General features: G+C 39.2%; 1 protein-coding gene across 1 annotated transcript in view; it reads left to right on the top strand.

Moving 5' to 3' along the window:
• The window catches only part of IMPG2 (interphotoreceptor matrix proteoglycan 2), a 73,468-nt gene extending 65,393 nt beyond the window's left edge, over positions 1-8,075 (top strand). The window contains exons 15-19 of the mRNA XM_018060357.1: positions 1,289-1,499; positions 3,086-3,274; positions 5,196-5,427; positions 5,915-5,994; positions 7,766-8,075. Of these exons, the coding sequence (XP_017915846.1) occupies positions 1,289-1,499; positions 3,086-3,274; positions 5,196-5,427; positions 5,915-5,994; positions 7,766-7,781 (728 nt within the window). The 3' untranslated portion in view covers positions 7,782-8,075. The remainder of the gene's footprint in view (positions 1-1,288; positions 1,500-3,085; positions 3,275-5,195; positions 5,428-5,914; positions 5,995-7,765) is intronic.

Genomic DNA, 20,820 nt, shown 5'->3' with positions numbered 1-20,820 from the left:
TTATTAAGACCTTTTTAGTATAGTTCTCCTGTGTGTTCTTGCTACCTCTTCTTAATCTCTTTTGCTTCTGTGTCCTTGTGTCCAGGTTTCCCTCTTTTTATAAGGACACCAGGTATTGGACTTTGGGTAACCTAACCCAGTATGACCTCATCTCAACTTGATTGTATTTGCAAAGACACTATTTCCAAACAAAGTCATATTCCAAGGTTCTAGGTGGGCATGAATTTTCAGGGGACGCTACTCAACCCAATACCTCCCCTCTCATTCCTACATAGGGCCAAGAAAGATTAGCTACACAGAACCTACAAATTCCAAGGTCACAAATTTGTGCAAAATGTCTTGAATTTTCATAGCAGAAAGGAAGTTATTGATTCTGAAAGCAATATTAATTTACCTGGAAACTGAGAGACTATGCTTTTTGTTTTTCAACCTTCCCTTCATCTTCTAGCTAAACCTTATGCTTTTTCATATAGATGAGTTCATGGGTCATTTCCAGTGATTTCTTCTATTTGTGGTATCTTCATTACCATTTGCCTTTTTGTAGTTCAGAGATTGCCATTCACCGGGGAAGAACATCCTATTTTACCATGATAGGATGGAAGGCCATCTATGGTCAGTTCTTATATCATTTTTGACTGGGTTTTGTCCTAAATAATTTTTTTTAATGTCACTTTCTCTCATCCTATGAATGGAAAATGGAATTACTAAAGCCAAAATACTGTTGAGAATGGCCTGAGGTGGCGTGGGGCTGATATGTTTTCATGATGTTAACTTTCACAAATCTCAGCTGTTCTTAGACTGCTCTTTCGGGGCTGTGCTCATCCCTGAGATTTCCGCCAGTTCTTCTCTATACTCTGTCTCTCCATCCCATGTTCTCAGTGAGGTGAGGGTAGGAGTAGGGCAGCCTCACATGTGGGGTAGAGGACCACGACAGCAGCATAGGGTTGGTGGGAATGAATGGTACATGAAAACTGTTTAATTTAGACTTGTAATTCATAGGTTTTAAATCTTCTACATGCTTCCTATATAAAACAGGTCAAGGCTCGTCCAGGTCACTGGATCCTATAGTCTGGCTCTGCATTTCAAAGAAATTTAACAAAAGCTATCATCAGTCAAGGGCAAATCAGAAACTTTTTGTGGTGTGGGTGGTGATATATTTCAATGATTCAGGAAGGGGATTATCCCATGGTACTTTGGATGGGAGACCCTTATTGGAGGGGCTTCTTATACCCCAGTTCCTATGTTTTGCCTTTCCTTATACCATTCTCTGGTTCGTTTGGTATTTTAGGTGATCAAGCCAACCCTTGCAAGTTTCAAGCATGCAATGAATTTTCTGAGTGTTTGGTCAATCCCTGGAGTGGAGAGGCAGAGTGCAGATGCTACCCTGGGTACCTGAGTGTGGAAGAGCTGCCCTGTCAGAGTCTCTGTGACCTACAGCCCAACTTCTGCTTGAATGATGGGAAGTGTGACATCATGCCTGGACATGGGGCCATTTGTAGGTATGTCGTAGGGAGAGATTTTGGCTTCACCAGGTTAGAGATACTTCCTCTGAAGAAAGAGATCTGTGCCTATGATGTTATGATGATCACAACAGTTTTTATTAGAGAAGTTATATCTAGGTAATAGATGTGGTGATGGTTTAGTTGCTAAGTCATGTCTGACTCCTGTGACCCCCATGGACTGTAGCCCGCCAGGCTCCTCTGTTCATGGGATTCTTGTTCTTCCAGGCAAGAATACTGGAGTGGGATGCCATTTCCTTCTTCCTGACCCAGGGATCGAACCTAGATCTCCTGCACTGCAGGCAGATTTTTTCCCAACTGAGCTACCAGATGGGTGCCATCTAGTTCACATGTGAAGACTGAATCAGTTAATAGGCCTGAATTATACCCGGTTCAATGGGTTATTTTATCTTATGTTCTACGAAGCTGTAAGAAAAACATTGCCTAGTGTCTTCTGGAGAGTACTTAGAGTAGTTGGAGATCTTTGTGTAATGGTTTTTAGTGGTGATAACAAGGCAATTGCTGCTCAAATTGTGTTTTGATATATAATCAACACTTTATACTGTATCTGAAACAGAGGAGTTTTATTGTTCTATTTGAATTGTTTTTAACAGCTTTGGGCTGCTCTTGGTCAAAATGAGTATTCAAAAATAAAGAATAGCAAGTATTTAAAGTTGTGATATTTTGAGTATCTAATTTCTATTTAAAGGTAGAGTCAAAGAAAATATACCAGACAGATGAGCAGATTCAGGCAGACTTCCCTGGTCACTCTACTTAAACAGAGCAGAACCAACCATCCTCCCTACCACATCCAACCAAAGTCACAAGGTGTGAAGGGGAGGATGCTGAGAACAAGCAGCGGGTAGGGACCTCAGTAAGAGGACAGTCTGTGAATTTCAAAAGGGAAAAGTGTTGGCATAACGCATGTAAGAATTAAAGATTTTAAAAATTTAAAAAATAAAAAACTAAAAAATAATAAAAAAAAATAAAAGTGATTATCCATAAAAAAAAACAACAACAAAAGCAGAGGAAATAGGTGGAAATGATTCAGATTTTCTGTATATAAAGTTTGGCTATAAAACTAAGAGGACAAATAGTCTCTTGATTTTCAAAGAAATGAATCTGATTTTATAAAGCAGTGATTACTGCTCTGGGAATTGAGGATGCTTTTGCATAGTGTGTGGCCGTGTAGTTTGAAGGATCTCTGCAGAGTGGTGGAAGGATGTGAGGAGTCTGGGGACCTGGGTTCTAGACCAGCTCTGTTGCTGACAAATTGTGCGATCTAACTCCAGTTTTTTCTTTTATCGAAAACGGGCCCGTTTTTCATTACCCATAAACAACAGAGTTGACTAGACTACTTTTTATAAGTCTAGTTATCCTTTTATCAGTCTTTACAAGTAGTCACTGAGGACCTCTTAAGTCTGTGCCAGGCGTTATGCACAGCCTTTAATCTTACTCACCTCTTTACTGAAGATTCCTGTGGTCAGCATTTCTCTCTCTACCTGTGCTCAGTCCCACTGAAGGTTCTGCTGTTGTTCCTTTCAACAGAGTGATTTCACCTGGGGCTTGGTCACTTCTTGTTCCAGGTGCCGGGTGGGTGAGAACTGGTGGTACCGTGGTGAGCACTGCGAAGAGTTTGTGTCTGAGCCCTTGGTGATCGGCGTCACCATTGCCTCCATGATTGGACTTGTCCTCATTTCTTCTGCTGCAGTCTTCTTCATCATCAAGGCTCTTCAAGCTCAATATGTTAGGAGGGAAAGAGGGAGACCCTCCAGGTAAATAACAACAGTTGCTCTCTGATGGAATAAAATATGCCTTTTATTCATTCATTTTGTACTTTATGTGTCCTGAGTACTGGAAGGGATTTGAATGGAGGGGAGAGGGTTATAAAGTTGAGAAGAGACATGGTCCCTGTCCTCAGAGGGTGTCAGTCTGGAAACAAACATAAGCAACACTTTGAACAACCTGCTAGAATGCCTAGATGAGTAATGAATTTGTTTTGCCTAGGGGAGCGCAGCTTAGATGTTTTAATGATGGTTATGGTATTTGACTGGACAGAAGAGTAGATGTTTGCTGCAGGAGGTGGATGGAAAACTTTCTAGCCAGTTGAAGGAACAGAGAGGCATGCGTGAATCTCACTGCACAACGGAGGAATGGCATCCCTGAGTGGGGCCAGACTGCCTGTTGCGTGGTGCAGGAGGGGTTGGAAGGGTGATGGAGATAAGGTGAGGCCTGTGTGAGGACCAGATCTGTTAGTTTGTTCCCCTTTGGCTCACTCCAGTGGTAATTAGGCAGATTTTACATCTAGGTAAGAATCTGACAAAAAATAGAATCTGATTCTCATTTTAGTTAAGTATAGGTTCATTAATAGAGGAGATAGAACCTATTCTGCTTGCTAGACTAGTGATCTAAGGACCTTTTGGTGTAATGTGATCACAGTCACTGGCTGTACTTTGCTTCTGTGCTTCCAGGTCTACTTCCGGTCTAGGTTACCTTCACTCACCCTCTGGCCTGGCTGAGGAGGCACTGCTCCTAGTTTCCTATAGCACCCAGAACATAATTCTGTTATCATGCTTATATTTTTTATTGGTTCTGACTTTTCATTGGACCATGATCTTGTTCTAGAGAGATTCAAACAAATTCTTTGTATTGTCAGCATCTAGAAAATTCCTAGGCACATAATCAGTGCTCAGTAAATAGTTGTAGACCTGAATTGAATTTAACTGAAGCCCATTCCCCCATGAGTTTTAATTTCTGTTACTTTCTTTGTATGATTACACACTGATTTTTTTAAAAAATTTATTTATTTTTAATTGAAGGATAATTGCTTTACAGTATTGTGTTGGTTTCTACTAAACATGAACATGAATCAGGCATAGGTCTACCCATGTCTCCTTCCACTTGAACATCCCTCCCCCCTCCTGCCTCCATCCTACTCCTGTAGTTTGTCACCGAGCCCCAGCTTAAGTTCCCTGAGTCATACACCAGATTCCCATTGGTTATTTTACATATGGTAATGTGTGTTTCCACGTTACTCTCTCCATATATACCACCCTCTCCTCCCCCTCTCCCCCAGCCGTGTCCCTAAATCAGTCCTCAATGTCTGTGTCTCCATTGCTGCTTTACAGATAGGTTCATCAGTACCATCTTTCTAGATTCCACATATATGCGTCAGTGTGCATTTGTTTTTCTCTTTCTGACTTACTTCGCTCTTGTATAAGAGGCACTGTGTTCATCCACCTCATTAGGACTGACTCAAATGTGTTCCCTTTTATGGCTGAATAGTATTTACACACTGATTTTTAATTTGTCTATGCTGGGAATAATGATGCTATTCCCACTAGTTTTAATGAAATGCTTAATATTTAATATTCCTTAAAATTTAATATTTCCATTAATATTAATGAAATTCTATCAGCAGACATAGTTCCCCATCAACATTCATTAGGTACCAGGCACTTTAGGGCAAATAAAAAATAAAGAGACAAGGAACTGGCCCCACAGGGGACTTATCAAGTAGTTGAGGAAATTATAGTGATAACAAATTAGTAAATAATATTTGAGATTGATCTGGATCTTTTCCACAGTCACTCTCCTCCCATTTGTATCCAATTAGTCTCTTTTTCTTCCTCAACAGGAATTTTGCTCCAGGTAAATAGTCTCCTAAATAGTTGAGCATCCAGAAAAGAACCTGAGTCAATTATACTTTTCTTTTTGTGGCTCCAGCAGGCAGCGAGATGGCCTCTCGTCCGTAGAAAGAGCCGTGAAGCACAACCCCGTATTTGAAAGTTACGAGGCCGACCTCGAGCAGTATGAGGGCCCCTACCCTCAGCGGCCCTTCTACAGCTCCACAGACAGAGAGATGATTGCGGGTCTGAGCAGGGAAGAGATCAGACAAATGTATGAGAACAGTGACCTTTCCAGAGAGGTAGGAAACTTGGTTTTTCTGTTGTTGCTCTGCTAGGGTGTGGGTGTGTGTGTATTCGTGTGTATACTTAGGCTTCAAGAAAGAATGGAAATTATTTAATGATTAGTTTTTTTACCTCGTGACACCTCCCAGTCAATGTGATATGTAGCCAGGATATAGTTCTGAGTTGTATCATATTTCCTACCCAGTGATTTTTGTATTCTTATTAGCAAATGTCTCCCTCCTCCCTTAGAAATGTTAGCAGATGTCTCCCTCCGTACTCCTCAGAAATATATGTCTGAGTTATTCAGAGCAGTTCATGTAGTAGCCACAACTTTCACTTTTTTTGGAAAAATCTGTTGTTTTCTGTAGCTCTCTCCTGTACTGTCCAGAAAGCTACAGTCTCTTATAAAAATTAAACCTCTTTTTTAAAAGGCCATTAAAGTTTTTTTTAATGCAATATATGGATTTTTTTTTCCTTCTTCCTTCCTTCCTTCCTCCCTTAAAGGAAATCCAAGAAAGAATGAGAATTTTGGAACTCTATGCCAGGGATCCTGAGTTTGCAGCTTTTGTCAGAGAACATCAAATGTAAGCATTTAAGAGAGTACTTGCACCCAGATTCTAAACAGTTTGCCTTACAGTAGGGCCACGAGTGTGAATACCTAATTCCTGTCCATATGACAGGGGTTTTGTTGGTAACCAGCGTTGTTGAATTCTTTACAGTTAATCCACTTCCACTCTGATTCCGCAGTTATTCCTTCTAGTGCCTTTACAAGTTGAATTTTTTTATATAAGTTTTATGAGTGCGGAAAGGAAACATCAAAGAAATGGAGAGTCTTACTCAAGATCACAATGACAGCAAGTGCCAATGAAGATTGAAAACAAAGACACTCTGTGATCTGGACTAAAGCTTCCTCGCTCTGTCATATTTTCTCTTATTAACATAGAGTCACCTGTTTGAATAGCCACAAATGCTCACATATTTTAACATATACTTCCTTTCCTATCTCTGTAGATACTTTTAGGTATACTTTGAATGAGGCAGATCTCATTCAAGTGTGTCTCTTGCTTCTTTCAACGTCACCTTACTTTTCAATATGTCTTTTTCCATTACTTTTTTCAGCATACATTTTGGGCAGGTGTCCATAGTTTTTTGTCTTCCTTTGCATCTCAGGATCCATAATAAGATGTAGGTTACAAAGATACAATACCCTTGTAAAGAGACCATATATAGATGTTAACTGAATGTAGTGGGTGGGATTATTATTTGGTTTTGATATTTGGTCCTACAGCTGCCCTTGCAAAGGTGCTTCCTCATGGATGGGTCTCACCCAGGCCAGATAATGGCACCTGGCTTTTAGAAGAGGAAAACTAGAGCAAGTCATGCCTGCTTATAGAAGAAACTGATAAAGGATCAACCACACATGTGGTTCTGGTTGGAGCCTCTGCCCCTTTGCTCCAAATCCCCTTTCTTTGACAGGCAGGCCCTCACTCATGGTTCCTCTGATAGGAACGGATGGATTGACACCAAAGGAAACTAAAGAAGATGCTTTTCTAGTTCCACATGCATTTCTTCTTTCCTTTGAGAAGAAAACTCTCTGAACATCTGACTTGGCCAATGGGAGTTACTGCAAACCTTGCTTGAGTGCTGTCAAAGCAATATTAATAGGATTCTACCTTTTAATCCAGGATATCCGCTAATCTCTGTATCTCCAGCCAGTAGATGACCTATGGCACAACTTCAGTGGTATCCAATAGACAGAACATGACTGATTTTTTAAAATCTTTCCTAAGACTCTTAAGCCCCTCAGAGCCATCTGTGTTTCCTGAATTAAAAATGTATCTCATCTAGGCTAAGAAATCCAGAGAGGAACCAGGAGAGCCTAATTAGGGACAGGCAGATTGACTGCGTGCTTCACTTTCTTCTGGTAAACTGTTTGGCATTAAAATATATGAAAAAAAAATCATATAACAAAGAAGAGTTAAACAAGATCCAGTGAAACAAAAGAATGTTCACACAGACACTGTAACCCTAAGGGGATTGTTCAAAGTCAGGAGACAGCATTGAAAAAATGTTAGGGACGTGATCAGTACATTTTCAGTTTTCATGTAGTCTGGAGTTTTCATCTACCAGTAGCTCATGAAAATATTAATGGACTTGGTTTAGGATTCAGTAAAAATATTACATAGTCTCTGTAGACTGGATTATTTTTTTTAACTTAGCAAAGCTAGAGGGGAGCTTTCCTGCAAAGAAAGGATTGGTAATTTTAGGAATATAGTTTGACAATACATTTCAACAAAAATGCATTTCAGTACCTTTTAGCTTTTTTCAACTAATTGCTCTTTGTTTGTTTCATAGCAGGGAAGAGCTTTAATCAAAACTCATATTTGCAACTGATTAGAAGCCTAGAGAAGATGGAAATCGCTCATTACATCATATTAATTAACCTGGATTTGGAACTCTGTTGAAAGAAGAATTTTCTATTAAAAAATTAAATTTGGGACTCAAAATTTTTTTCTAGTTTAAAATTTTAGAATTTGGCCAGAGATGTGATGGTATTTATATCCACAAAGACCAAAAGCTATATTTCAGTTCAGTTCAGTCACTCAGTTGTGTCTGAACATTCTTTTGCAAGCCCATGGACTGCAGCACGCCAGGCCTCCCTGTCCATCACCAGCTCTTGGAGTTTACTCAAAGTCATGTCCATTGAGTCAGTGATGCCATCCAACCATCTCATCCTCTGTCATTCCCTTCTCCTCCCGCCTTCCATCTTTCCCAGCATCACGGTCTTTTCAACATCAGGTGGCCAAAGTATTGGAGTTTCAGCTTCAGCATCAATCCTTCCAATGAATATTCAGGACTGATCTCCTTTAGGATGGACTGGTTGAATCTCCTTGCAGTCCAAGGGACTCTCAAGAGTCTTCTCCAAGACCACAGTTCAAAAGCATCAATTCTTCAGCACTCAGCTTTGTTTATAGTCCAACTCTCACATCCATACATGACTACTGAAAAAACCATAGCTTTGACTAGACAGACCTTTGTTGGCAAAGTAATGTCTCTGCTTTTTAATATTCTGTCTAGGCTGGGCATAGTTTTTCTTCCAAGAAGGAAGCGTCTTTTAATTTCATGGCTGCAGTCACCATCTGCAGTGATTTTGGAGCCCCCCAAAATAAAGACTGTCACTGTTTCCATTGTTTCCCCATCTATTTGCTATGAAGTGATGGGAAGCTATATTTAAAGGGAATCAAAACTGTGTGAATTCTGGAAAGTTTTCTATAAGGAAAAAGCTGGGTCTGGGAATTGGGGATGCATTTGCTATCTGTTTCTGAGTCTTTGAGTGTGTCTCTTAATAACTGTGCCTCAGGTTTCACAGCAGGAAGACAAGGTGAGACTCTTACCAGAGGAAGTAAGCTTAATAGCTGAATATTTGTAGCATGTTAATTCAGCTGGAATGAAAAGCTATTGAAGTAGTTTTAACATAGTTTATGGTCAGATTCACCTAACTAAAAATATTAAGCCTTTTCTGAATCAAACTGTTGAAGAAAAAGCAACCTTTTTGCTGGAGGATAGAGTTAGGCCTGTACTTCGTGCTTCTACCAGAGTTTTCAGTTCCCGAAGCCTCTTAATCAAAACCACATTATTTTGTTAATTATGTTAATATCCTGTTTTTTAAAACTGTCTCGGCCAACACATATGTATAAAGTTTAGAGGGTTCTCCTTAGACTAAAGATGAATTCAATCAAGTGGACAGGGAGGGAGAGGGTGGTGGGTCAAGACCACCGTACTGAGAGTATACTTTGCTGATTGATGGGTGGGCTGAGTCAGAACAGATGGGTTCCCTGACTCTGCTGCTGCTACCTCACCATGTCCTGGGCAAAACTTGTATCTCTTCTAGTTCCTGATGTTTTAATTTCAAAAACAGCATTTAACTCCCTCCTATGGTATAGGTTGGCTGCCTCTTTATGAATACCTTGTATCTAAATTCACTCCTGCTTACATAAAACATGGAAGGACTTTCATTGCAATTTAAAAAAACTTTTTTTTCTCTAAAGGTAGGAAAAAGTCACATCTTTTATAAATTTTAACTGAAAATGGAAGCTTTACTCTATTTCCTAGCACTTTGTGAATGGTAGCCTTGGATGGGGCACGGAGAGTGCCCTATCACTCCTAATATTGAGTTGTGTATGCAAATAGGCTATTATTGATGCAGGTGTGTTTCATGTTAGGTATGTTCATGTTAGTCAAAGATAATCTTAAATATTTTGGTTTCTTTATGACCAGTTATTACTAACCAGGGATAGATTGACCATGAGCTAAAATACTTGGTTCATTTTTTTTTCCCCTCAATTTAATGACTGCCAATTTCACTCATTATGAATACACCAGAAACAAAATTGCTGGGGTGAGTACTTGCCACAGTAAAGCTATTGAAAGCCTTGAAGATATCCAGGTATTTTGCAAAGTATGTATGGACCACAGGTTTTGTGAGTGTATGTTTATATAGGTTGGTATTTCCTGTTTCCTGGGATTCTCTTTCATTCTCTACTCACATAATAGATTCTCTAAAAGTTCAGCATAGGTACAAGCCACTGCTTGGATATTTTCTACTGGGCTCATTTGAAAGGGAAATGATATTTATCTTTAAAGCATTGTAAATATTAATGACGTTTGTCACTACTTAATGCTTAATTTTATTTGTAAAACTTCCTAAGATTTCTCTGTTGAAGATTCTAAACTTACTTGTAGATGAAAAAGAAAATTTGTTTTTATTAACCCTAACCCAGTTAACCCTAGAAAGCAACATTTTAAATGAATGTCTGCTTGCTGGTAGAGTCTAGATGGCCATGATTTGGGTGTAGAACTGGCCACCTTGTGGAACACTTATGAGAAGCACGAATGGGGCTGAAGGAGGATTGTTTCCAGAAGCCAATCAGTGAAGTAAGAATTCTGACATATTGCTGAAGAGCAAATCTCTTGTTGACTCTGCGCAAATGTCTGCTCCACATCTGTTAATGGAAGGAACTCCTGAACTCTTAGGGTGAGACCTGAGCTCCTCAGTTCAGGAATAAAGACTTTGGCCTTACCTCTGTCATAATTGAACCACGATGAGAAACACTGGAGAGTGAAGTTTCCATGGTGAAGATCCTCTGCTGTTCACACTGGAAGGGCTAAAAGAGCTATCGGTCTTACAGGACAAACTATCTTGAAAGAGCTTTCGAAAAAGAACTTTTCCCTTGGGACTTCCCTGGTGGTCCAGTGGTTAAGAATCCACCTTGCAGTGCAGGGGATGAGGGTTTGACCCCTGGGTTGGAAAGATCCCACGTGCCATGGATTAACTAAGCCCGTGTGTTGTAAACTACTGAGCCTGTGAGCTCCAGAGCCAGTGCACCACAACTAGAGAGTGCATGGTAAAGAATTCAAGGCGGTTTTTTGTTTTTGTTTTTTGGTCCAGAAGATGCTTTGGAGTCTTGCAGATGTAACCTTTGTAGTTGAGCATACATACAGGATTCTTGGGTTCTGGATAATGGGAAATGTATTTGATATGTAGGACTCCATTTCCACATGGCAGTGGGTTAAGGGTATTTGTTCACAGTTGTGTGCTGTAAAGTCCCATTTACTTCAAATAATAACACAAGTCCAAGTTTTACCTGATTTTAATCCCTCCCTTTGTTTTTTCTCTTCCTCAGTATCTGGGCATCATGGCTTGGCTGCTCCCCTCCTCATACTTTTTATCACATAGTAAATTGTAATGTAATTGAACAACCCTGATTTATTATTACTTCTGACAAAAGATGAAAATTGCACAAATATTCTTTGTAGGCACTAAAGCCATGTTGACTCAAATGTGTACCTGATCTGTTTGTTTGCATTCTTTTTTTGGTAAGTTTGCCTTCATCCATCTCATAATTTGTAGGCAGTGAGCATCTTTGTGTCATTTCCATGTTTTCAATATTGAATACTTTGACATCTATCAGCCTATGAACTGAAGTTTCATTTTGAAATGGGAAAACAAGGTAACATATTTGCTCCATGAGGGAACAGCTGATTTAGGAGAAAAACTTATCTTTATTAAGTTGAGATATTTTAGCTAAGAAAAATATGGGTCATTTTTTTTTTTTCTTAAAATGTTTCTAACAATTCCCAGTAGAATGGGTGGGGCCAGCCTTTCAGATTTACAATCCAGCTGCAATGAGTCATGCCTCCTAGCTCATTCTATTCCCAAGTGTGCAATGAATGCAGAAAAATGGTGTGAAGGTCATAATCATCAAATCAGTTGCATTGTGTTCTGCAGAAGAACCTGGCTGGAGGTGAGAAGGTGGGAGGGTACCAGAAAGTATAACTGATGATGTAAAGAATCTAAATAGAAATTTCCTGAGTCATGCATTTTGTAAAACCTTACACTGTTTGATTTAACAAGACACAGGTTAAATCACTCCCCTTGGGGTAATAAGACAGATTAAAACACACAATTTACAGCTACAGCCTAGTTGAAATGATTCCTTATCCTTTTTTCCTTCACTTAGTTGCTTTTTTAGTGGTTAAGGGAATAAATAGGAAAAATGTAACCATAATATCAGAGAATAAGGTATAATTATTTATGTATGTGGACTGTGATGATTATGAAGTGGCTGTGTACATACCATAATATATGTTCAATATGGAGTGTAGATAATGAAAAATTTTTGTTTCCTCTTGTTTATGATGACACTGTATTTAAAGTATGGGTCAGATAAGCTCATGTTACTGTACTGTTTGCTTGACATGCTCTAGTCTTAATACTAGCTAATTAGAAATAAAATTTTAACAGTATGTATATGAAAGGTCTTTTTTTCTCATGCATAGAGTTGTGCCATTTTCATTATTAATAAACTTCTCTTTCAAGAATTCCCCTACACCTTTTGTCAATTAGAAGAAAACATTGTAGACTGTAGCAGTAGTTCAGTTGTAATGACCACTCAGAAATACATACAGTGTGAGCATGGTGTGGGAGAGATAGTCTTTGGTTCATTTTTGTGAAGTGAGAGTCTCCGAGAATTGGAGACAGATTCAGAGCCCAGTTGTTGCCCCGAAATTTGTTGATAGTTAATGATGCTGAGTTATTATTTGGCCTCTCTTGAACTTCAGTCTTTTAAAGTCTTAGAAACTTTCATTTTTTCCTCATTTGCTTAAGGCAGGGATGGAAGGAAAACTGGTGGAGTTGATTAAAGAAAGATTAAGGGTGAGCAGCTAACACCAGATGGTCTATAACAAGAGAGGGAACTGGTGACCTGTCTACAAGAGAACAAGAAGGCATGAACATGGTATAAGAGCAGTGTAAAGCAGTTCTGCCTGGGTAGGTCAGTTACCACTTACCTAAGCATCAGAACCCTCAACTTAATGTTTTTTCCCCTATGTTTGCTGGCAAGAGGGCCTGATGATGTCCTAAATCAGTCTTAGGAAAGAAAAGAGTGGTCTTGATTTGACTCCAAAGACTGTATTATAAAAACTCAACCTGAGAGAAATGTGTCCAATAAATACCTATTGATTAATTAATGACCTAGTTTTAGAAGAAATAGTCATAACCTGGTTTTAATAAAAGTCTGGTCAGGACAAGGCCTAATTACTCTTTGGTCATGTGTTCATCCTCCTGGTCGACCTTCTGGGTGCTTCTGAATATATGTGTCATCTGAGCTAGTCCCTGATGGACTATGTCCCATGATATGTAAGGTATCTCATCAAAACACACACATATCTTGTGTTGCACTTTTTTTTATACAAATGAATCTGTGCTAATATAATGGTAGATGTTAAGGAATCATGCTTTTCCAAATAACACCAATATTGTATGTGTTATTTCTGTAAGTAATTTATTATTCCAAATGAACAACCACAATTGTCAATATTGCACACACCATGGCATATTTGGGAAATGCAAATTTTTAGCAGGTGGGCCTTTGAGAAAGACTCCAAAAAGTAGCTCCATCTTTTATGCCTTTTTCTGTACCAGGTATATGCTTCCACTCCACTATTTGCCAAGGTTGTGTTGTAATTTTTATCTATATTATTGTTCAGTGGCTAAGTCGTGTCCAACTCTTTGTGACCCCATGGACTGCAGCATGCCAGGCTTCAGTGCCCTTCACTGTCTCCTGGAATTTCCTCTAACTCATGTCCATTGAGTTGGTGATGCCATCCAACCAGCTCATCCTCTGGACCTCCCACTAAACTGAATTCTTTGATGTCGGGACCATATCTTGCTCACTTATTATTCGTGATACCAAAGAGTGCTTGATTAGAGTTGGTCTACAGTATTCATTCAACTACCTTGAGATAATGGGTCATATATATTTAATGACTAGCAAGCAAATTAAGCAGAACTGTGAGTGATTTACAAACCATTTTTAAAGAAATAATTTATAGAGATTTAGAAACAATCCTAAATGTTTCAAGAGTTCAGATTCATATGTTTATATTAATCTTATTCTCATTGAGTAATTCACAGAACATAAAGCAGTAAGCATTTTACAAAACCCTATCAGACTGTCTGTACTGCTGTATTGAAATGTAATAACCTGTCTGTGTTTCTTAACCACAGACTCGAGGAGGAAGGCAGGATGAAGAGGTAGAATAGTAAGGGTAATGGTGCTGGATCATGGAGAAAGCTTCAGGTGCTATGGGTGGCAGAGGAGTGAAGGTTGGGGAGCTTGTGGAGACAGGTGGGTTTGTAGGAACTAATTTGACTGTACTTTCTGTTGATGGCACAGGGAGTATGATGCCTTAATATAAAAGGCATTGTTTCATCTTAAAAAATAATTTAAAAATTTATTACTTGTTTATTTCTTTACTGTGTAAGGCAGAATAAAATAAGAGCACAAGGGGGCCGGGCACTGATGTAGATGTGACTCAGTTCTTCCCTTTAAAAAAAGAAAACACTGCCCTGAGGAAGAATGAGTAGTTGGATAAACCTGTCAGTTTTATTTAGGTTCTAGTAATTATGTTTTGTGAAAGTTAGAGATGATGTATTTTCAAAGTAGATCTTGTTCATCCTATACATAGCAGCAACCAGTGTTGGTATTTCCTCTCAGTTTCCCAAGGTTTACCATGTGGGAAAGATGACTTATCTTCCCATTTAAGTAACTTAATCCAAGCAGAGTGGCTGGTATCCCTGTGCCCCGGAGGAAAGGCCCTGAAAAGAAAAGATGTCATGCCCGACTCCTCTGCGAGGAAGGTCCTGTCCTTCCCTCCCAGGTAGGGGCTTGGAAGCATCTACATGGCTCCATGCTCCAAGGGGATGGATATTAGTTTTGCTCGGTGTCAGGTAACTATCACATAATCAATGAAGGTGATACTGCTGCTCATATGAAAACATCAAAAGTTTATGTGGTCACAAGACACATGTTAAATGTTTTCTTTCCTATAGTGAATGAGGGAAACATTTATTTGTGTTGGCTGTGCTGGGCCTTCATTGCTGTGGTCAGGCTTTCTCTAGCTGCGGTGAGTGGGGCCTTCTCATTGTGGGGACACCTCTTGCTGTAGAGCACAGGCTCTAGGTGTGCGGGCTTCAATAGTTGTGGCATGTGGGTTTAGTCGTTTTGGTTCCCAGACTCCAGAGAACAGGCTCAGTGATTGCAGTCCACAGACTTGGTTGCTCTGAGGCGTGTGTAATCTTCCTGGACCAGGGATTGAACCCATGTCTCCTGCATTGGCAGGCAGATTCTTCACCACTGAGCAACCAGGGAGGCCCTGGGAAGCTCATTTTCGATTCAGGTTTTAAATTGCTATTGCTTGGGAAGTACAGAAAACTAAAACAGAGGTTTCAATGTCTGAAGAAAAACTAAATTGTAAAGATCTAAAAACAGATACTGAGCTTCCCTGGTGTCTCAAACAGTAAAGAATCCACCTGCAGTGCAGGAGACCTGGGTTTGATCCCTAAGTTGGGAAGATCCTCTGGAGAAGGGAATGGCAACCCACTCCAGTATTCTTTCCTGGAGAATCCCCATGGAAAGAGGAGCCTGACGGGCTACAGTCCATGGGATCGCAAGAGTCGGATACGACTAAGAGACTAAGCACAGCACAAAAACAGATACTGGTTTAACTTCTAATTGCTTTTTAACAACAATTGGTCAAGATGACCTTCTCCCTGTCTTCTTTAGTTTACAATGGACAGGACTTTTCTGTTTTAAAGTTTTTATACAGAAAGCTTTTGTGCAGGTTTTTTTTGTTTGTTTGTTTTTATTTTTGTTTCCTGTAAATATTCTATGGTTTCTGGTATTTTAGTTCCTTATGAGAGAAAGTCAATCTGAATTAAAGAAAAAAATGATTCTTGACCTTTTCTCTTTTTTATTCTATTTGGATTTGAAATGCTGCAGATAAAATGAGCACATAGATCTCATTCTACCATTTAGTAACAATTTCATTTTAGATGATTAATCAATTAGTAATTTGTGTTGCAGTTACTGCTGGGAAAATAGATTTAATGGCCCATTTCCAGGGCAGATGATACTCCTGAAAGTATCCGGATAAGGAGACTTTGGGTTGGAGTCACCCCTTTAAAATGCTGCATATTTCTCTTAAAAATGTAGATGTAAATAGAACTTATTTCTAGAGAAATTTATTTTCCTTATGAAGTGCTCTCCATGACAGTAGTGGAATGATCTCTCTTCCTCATAAAAGAAAGTTCAAAAACACATGTTGAGGATTGGAAATACCTTCTGTTCAACACTATTAGCCAGGGGAGATTTTTCCATTGCTTCACTTTTTCTTATTTTACTTTCATGTTTGCCAGCAATGTTTCAAAATCAGAATTTAACTTGGAATTGCAAAGCTGCAAACTTAAACGGACTTTCCATTAATGGGCAGGTTTAGACATTATTCTATTTTGAAGACAGTCTTAAATTAATTTTGACTTAAAATATAAAATTGATAGTTTGGAAAGATCTATAATGTCAGGTGATTCTTTTCAGTAAGATGGAGAGAGCAGGTATATGATAATGTTAGTGAGCATGTTATAAAAACACTGACTTTGCCAGTATTTTTTCAGCGCTGAGGTGGGAGTCACACTGACTGATGGCACTTCATCATTTCTTCTCGTCCCTGGCCTGTTATATACACTGTGCTGCTCTCCACGTCCACATTTACATCAGAACCTCACAGTGACCCCCACTTGGGAGGGCTCAGCAGTGCATCACAGGAGGGCCAGGCTCTTCTGTCTGTTCCAGAACTGACTGGGGATAGATAAGAGTTACATGGCAACCGGCAGAGATAAACATATTACCTTGCAAATCAGTTGTTCCAGGATTTCCATCTAATTATCTTAGAATGGAAGGTCGGGTTGAATTAATTATTACCTAAAATATTCACTGTTGAGGCCATCATTTACTGCTACATTATGTAAATCGACACATGTTTTTAACCTCTCAAATTTTATACTGATTTAAGGGGCAGATAATTCTATTCCCTAGTTATAAAACTATTCCTCAGAAGCAGAAACAGGAAGTAAAGTATCTTGGGAACTTTCCTTCTTCCAGTTGCCTTTTTATTTTCTAGGAGGCTGGAAAATACAGTAATTCTAGCCAACAGAGATGGTCATGAGACTTGATTTTCTAGTATTAGTCAACTTGCCAAAACCTAGGCCGTGTTGTACAGAACTCACAAGCCATGCAGGCCTGGACATCTAATTCCTATTTCAGCCACCAGTGGGGAGGGAGGTGCTTCTGTGTTGAAGGGAACATGGAAAGTCTCTACCTTGCCCTTCTCCCTAATGTGCTTTCTTGTCCTTCCATATGTTTTGAGTTGCTGATGGCTTCTAGCTCTGGCATCTTGTTCTGCCTTGGCCCTAGTGACCTGTTTGTACTGGTGGTTACTATGTGAGCTCAGCGTCTGTGCTAGAGTCATCACCTTCACACAAAGCGTGTGCTGGAGGCTGTGCAGCCCAGTCCTGGGTAGATGGGAGAGTGCTGAGTGGCTGCAAACAGAGGCCAAAGGGTACAGCCTGTTGTTAAAAGTATCAAGTAGAGATGTGGCAGATAAATAATGATATCTTTTCTCCTAGCCCTAAAACTGGACACTCTTCTTTTTCCTTTCCTTTTTTAGACATTTATTATTTTTGGTGCACTGTATATTCATTGCCATGTGAGGACTGCTCTTGTGGAGCACAGGCGCTTGAGTGTGTGGGCTTCAGCAGTTGGCGCATAAGCTCTCTAGCTGTGGTATGCGTGCTTAGTTGTCCCTTACGTATGTGGGATCTTAGTTCTCCAATCAGGGATCAAACCCACATCCCCTACATTGGAAGGTGGCTTCTTAACTACTGGGCCACCAAGGAAGTCCCTAGATACTCTTCTTCAGATGAACACTTAAAAAAAAAAAAAATCAACAGATCTACATGTGAATATTATCATCAAATTTACTTTTCCAAAGAAATATGTTTTTTGTAATGATACTGTGGTTCTCTTTCATATGCGTGTCTTCAAAAGTCTGCTACATGTTTGAGGGTCCTGTGTGATTCTGGAATTACCGAAAAATAAGACCATAGGCAATACTCACTGACCCATAATGAAATTTTATACCTTCCTGACAGGTAGGCAAGTTTCCTCCCACTCTTATTCAATCTGAGTTTGGAGAATGCAAAATAACTTCCATATTTTCCTAATCAAAACATAAAAGCAAATCTATGTGAATATGCATCATGAAAAGTTCTCTGATTATCTCAGAATTAATCCATTGTCTCATCTCATTCATTCCTGAGGATAAGAGAACATGCTCTTCTAAATCTACAAATACTTTTTCTCCAAAGAGTTCCAGCACGGTGCAGAGTGGAAAATAAAGACTAGAATAAGTTGTAAACTTTGGCTAATTGGGGAGCAAAAAGGGAAGGGAAAGCAGGCTATGGTAAACACATACTTTACAAGCTTCTAGCCAATATTTGGATGAAGCTTCCCTAGAGGTGTTAGAATCACATTTTTATTATTGGATTATGATAACCAGGGGTTAGGGGCTTAGTCAAGGAGACTCTGGAAGGGCTCAGGGATATAGTTTCCTGTCAGTCATGGTGATGAGAATCTGAGACATGGGTGGTGATGGGGGCAGAGAAATAAGCGGGAGAGAAGGTTCAGGAAAGCTAGTAACTAAGCCATCTGATAATGGTTTCAGAATCAGGGTGAGCTGAGGTCGGCATACAAGGCAAGACAAGGTATTTGGCAAATACCAAAGGGAAGTATTTCTGAATACCATTGCTGGCTGTGTTTGGGCTGAGTGCTTTATATATAGTATTTATTTGCATTATTTTCATAACTGCTTTCAGCAATACTTTCCATCTCATTAATGATGTTAAGTTTTTCAGCCTCACAGCAATTCAAAATTTTAGGGCCTCACAAACAGCCTTTTATATACAAAATTTAACATGATGGATTGGGAAAAAAGGAAATGTCAACCTTTCTGAATTGCCCCCCTTTAGGAACATCACCCAGTTAGTGATGCAACATTATATTATAAAGTAAAAAATACTCATTTGAAGAGAATATTGAAAATACAGAAAAGTGTAAAGAAAACATCATCCACAGTCTCTCCAGATACAGCTGTAATGATTTTTTGCTGGTCTTTTTTTCCCACAGTATATGTCTCTTAAGTTATTAGGATCATACTCCCCTCCCCCTTTTAATCTGATATTACACAAAGAGCATTTTCATTAAAAATTCTTTAATCATATAGTTTTCAAAAAGATTTCATCACAGAAATTAAGCTGGTGGTGTGTGGCTAAGTCTGGCCCATGGATATATTTTGTTTGGCCTTTGTAATGTTCTTGAGTATTTGAACTACTTGCCAATATATTTTAAAATCAGATTTCACATCACCTAGCCTATTTCACTTGTCTCGGTGACCTTTCTGGCTACTTTCAGCATGTGCTTTGAGAGTTCTGGGATGGCTTTACCAAAACTTACATTGGCCATTGGTTCACATATTGTGGTCACTTTTAGATTATTTCCTATTGTTTAAAAATTGTCAGAATGTTTGTATTTTCTGTATTTCTGAATGTTCCTTTAAGAAAGATTTCTAGAAGTAGATTTATTTCATTGAGGTTTCATGACTTTTCTTACCACCCTTTCTTGTCAGTCAAGCCACAGAACCTTCTTTCCATTGGCCAGTTTTCTCCTCATGTCTGTAAACTGGGTCTTGGACTGAGTACAAGGGCCTTGGCTAGACTGGGCCTGCTGCCAGCGTGGAGGGGCTCTCCGTGGCCAGCATGAGAGCATGTCCAGGCCTGACTCTCTAGTCACTGCTTTGTTATAAGCTTTGTTCAAATTAATTTGGCCAGAGTGTCCTTTCATCTATTATTATTTTTTAAATCAAAAGTGAGTTAGTACAAGTCAGTTTTGTGATATTTACGTACTTTTTACCCGAATATTAGGTCACTGTTAAAAATGAATTTTTACTTCAATTACTTAAAAATATTCTTAGTTTTTTATTCTGAGTTATAAACTTTTCGGTGTTGAGTATAAGGCCAATTTTAATGTTTAGAAAAATATATATTGTATTTGTTAAAAATTTATATTGAACAGTGCAGGAGATCCAGGTTCAGTCCCTAGGCTGAGAAGATCCCCTGGAGAAGGAAATGGCAACCCACTCCAATATTCTTGCCTGGAGAAGTCCATGGACAGACGAGCCTGGTAGGCTATAGTCCATGGGCTTGCAATGAGTCAGACATGACTGAAGCTACTTAACACACAACAGCAGTCTTTATAAATAACCTATATGAAGTGAAAAGCCCACAATAATACAAAATATTGATATAGTGATGAGTAACATTCATTTGATCTTGATACTTTTATTATGGGAGTATAATACTCCCATAATATAATAGTATTATAATAGTACTGTGTATATTAGTATACACAGTATAATAATACTGTGTTCATCTCCATTTCTTTAGTTACATCTCAAGACTCACCTTTCTTTAGAGATTTTCCTAGCTCATTGCTTCAGTAATATTTTTAAAAGCAACCATTTATTAAATACTTGCAGCACACTCAGCATATTGTGGGAAAGGCAAAGATGTATGAAGCACAATCTTTACTCTTAAACAGCTGCAATCTAGTTGAGAAGACAGGACACAAACACAGGGAATAAAATCAAGTCCAAGATTGGATGGCGCAAACTCCCTCTAGTGCTCAGGAGAGTCAAAGGAAGAAAGAATTCATTGTGGGGTCAATAGGCTGAACCAGGAAGATTAGTCCTAAACATGGCTCCAGTTTCAATTTAGATTCTCTTAGTCATTGTGGGTGAGCAGTGTAAGAGTAGCTGCTCAGGGTAGGGGAGAAGACTGGCCTACCCGGGCAGAGCACTGGCCTGGGAAGCTGTGGGGATGCATTTTGGTGGGTAGGAGCACAAGACAGCACATTAAGAACCTACTCTGATAGACGCTGGGAAGGCTTTGGAAGTGA

This window comes from Capra hircus, chromosome 1, assembly GCF_001704415.2.
Source record: "Capra hircus breed San Clemente chromosome 1, ASM170441v1, whole genome shotgun sequence".
NCBI lineage: Eukaryota > Metazoa > Chordata > Mammalia > Artiodactyla > Bovidae > Capra > Capra hircus.
Note: the sequence above shows the minus strand (reverse complement) of the source record. Positions and strands in the feature narration are given on the sequence as shown.